This window comes from Eimeria tenella, genomic scaffold (assembly GCF_000499545.2).
Source record: "Eimeria tenella Houghton genomic scaffold, Eth_scaff1029, whole genome shotgun sequence".
Classification (NCBI taxonomy): Eukaryota; Apicomplexa; class Conoidasida; order Eucoccidiorida; family Eimeriidae; genus Eimeria; species Eimeria tenella.
The window spans coordinates 418-3,048 of record NW_013543505.1 but is presented as its reverse complement, the minus strand read 5'-3'; the positions used below and the strand labels follow the sequence as shown (position 1 = coordinate 3,048).

Below are 2,631 nucleotides of genomic sequence, written 5' to 3'. Positions count from 1 at the left end.
TCGTGAGCACTGCAGCAGCAGCAGCAGCAGCAGCAGCATGCCATTCTATTTCATTTGCTGCTGCTGCCTGGCGTGCCATTAGCTACGGCTACAAGGCTTTATTTCCTGTGCTGCAGCAGCAGCAGGAGCAGTAGTAGTCTTAGTAGCAGCAGCCGTAGTAAGACAAGCAGCAGCAGCAGCAGCAGCAGCAGAAGCATCACATTCTGTGTCATTTGCTGCAGCTGTTTGGCGCTGCAGCTGCAAGTTTTGCTTCTTGTCCGTCGTTGCTTTTTCACTTTGATTTACTTTTCTCTTTTTGTTTGTTGCAGCGCTTTGCTGCTGCTGCCTTTGGTCCCCGTTTGGTGCTGCTGCCTGTGATTCTTTTATTCGTTTTTGCTGCTGCGTTTGTTGCTTTTGTGTCTTGCTGCTTCTTCTCTCTTTGGCTTTCTGTTGCTGCTCATATTCTTTGTGTTCCTTCTTGCAATTGTTTTTGACTCTTTTGTTTCTTTTTGCTGATGCATTTGCTGCTTATGCTTCTTTCTGCTGCTGCTGCTCACCCCATTTGCTTCGGCCTGGTCGTCTGTGTGTCAGTCAGTTACGCATGTTAGCTGCTGCTGCTCTTGCTGCTGCAGGAAACGCGGAGCTGGCTGTGCTGCCGGCGCCTCGCGCTGCTGCAGCGTTTCCTGCTGCTGCTGCTCTGTACGAGTTTGCTGCTGCTGAGCCTGCAGCGCTGCAGCACAAAAGACGCATCGAAAGAGGAATAGAATTGCGGAAAGATTTCATGAAGATATTTCCTTCAGCACTTCCTGCTGTTCACTTGGGAACGGGACAGGCCATAGATGCCCTTCCGCAGCAGCAGCAGCAGCAGCAGCAGCAAGCAGCAGGCCCGCTGCCCGACAGTCTCGCTGCTCTCCAAACTCTCTGCCTCAATGTCCTCGGCCTGAAGATCTCCGCGCTGCAGCGCGAAGTGCTCGTCTTCGGTAAACCCTCGACACAAACCGTAGACCCCAAACCCTAAACCCTAAATTCTAACCCTCAAAAGCCACACGCCTTCAACGAGCGGCCGCGGAACCGAGTGGCCGTGGGGGTTGCCTTTACAAACGTGCTTGGTTAGCTGCAGCTAAGTGGCCGGCTAGCCAGCTACCCTGCTATCTAGCTAGCCAGCTAGCTAGCTAATTGGCTAGCCAGCCAGCTAGCTACACCACAGCGCACCAATTTTGGCTAGCCGATGAAAATGCGGAAAAGTATTAGTAGCTCGTCGGGCTAGCTAGCTGCTTACCTGTCTAAGCAGCTAGCAAGCTAGCAAGCTAGCTAGCTAGCTCGCTAGCTAGCTAGCTTGCTCCTTAGCTGCCTGCTTACATCACGTCCTGCGTGGTTAGAAGATGTTATATGCATAGAAGATGCCTTGTTTCCGTGCGTGTCTATCTTAACTAGCTAGCTAGCTTCTTGGCCAGCCAGCCAGCTAGCTAGCTAGCTAGCCAATTCGCTAGCCAGCTAGCTAGCCAGTTCTCCAGGTAGCTATCTAGCCAGCTTTCTAGCCAGCTAGCTAGCTACGTCGCTAGCTAGCTAGCTAGCTGGCTAGCTGGCTAGCTAGCTAGCCAGTGGCTGTGCGCTGCGGGCCGCGCAGGCGCCCCGCGCAGCTGCTTGGGGTTTGAGGGGGACTTGACGGCGCTGGACTTCAGCAGCCACCGCAGCTGCAAGTTGCTGCTGCAACCGCCGCTGCTGCTGCGGCCCTCGTGGAGTGTGGAGGTGCTGCTGCTGCTGCCGCTGCCGCCGGGGACCGCCTACCACGCAGTTTGCTGCGACAGCGAGGGCAACGTGCCCCTCTGCATCATGCAGAAGCAGATTCCTTTCAAGCAGCAGCAGCAGGAGCAGCAGCAGGAAGGGCCGGTCTACGTCATGGACCTAGGCATACTTATTCCCGCGGAAGCAACTGGAGCCAGCAGCAGCAGTAGCAGCAGCAGCAGCAGCAGCAGCAGCAGCGACAGCGATAGCAGCAGCAGCAGTGACAGCAGCAGCAGCAGCAGCAGCAGCAGCAGCAGCAGCAAGCGGAAGAAGGAAAAGGAAGAGATTGTTCACCGAAATGGATTTATTTCTTGTTTTCGACGGAAAGGGGGAGAAAAGGAAAAGCAGCTGCTGCTGTCAGCTGTCTGTACACCCGGATACCACTTGCTGCATGCAGTTCGGAGAGGAGATGAAATCAGTTTTTATTTAAATGGAATTCAAATTGGACTTATTTTCAAAAATCTAAAAAACACTTTTTCCGAAATCAGCGCAATTGGAAACCAAATTCAAGGAGGCAGACCCGCAGGCACGATCGACGCCTTCAAGGTGATTCTAAACCCTAAACCCTAAACCCTCAAAAGCCCTTTCTCAAAAACCCTAAACACCTGAAACGCCAAACTCTCAAAAGCCATATACTCAAAATCCCTAAACCCTCAAACACCCTAAAACCTAAGCGCTAAAACTCTAAAACCACAAAACAAAAACCACAAAATCCCAAAAGCCCTAAACCCTCAAAAACTCTAAACCCATTAGAAACCCTAGGTTCCCAGAAACCCCCCAAACCGTCAGAAGCCCTAAACCCTCAAAAACCGTAGACCCTCAATAAACTCTTGACCCTCAAGAAACCCCAAACCCGCAGAAGTCCCA

General features: G+C 52.5%; 1 protein-coding gene across 1 annotated transcript; it reads left to right on the top strand.

Moving 5' to 3' along the window:
• Positions 1–580: 580 nt before the first annotated feature.
• Positions 581–2,334, top strand: ETH_00032900 (uncharacterized protein; the record flags this gene model as incomplete). Its single annotated transcript, XM_013378801.1, has 2 exons — positions 581–959; positions 1,607–2,334. The coding sequence occupies 2 exons, from the start codon at positions 581–583 to the stop codon at positions 2,332–2,334; spliced, it is 1,107 nt and encodes a 368-aa protein (XP_013234255.1).
• Between the last annotated feature and the right edge of the window lie 297 nt (positions 2,335–2,631).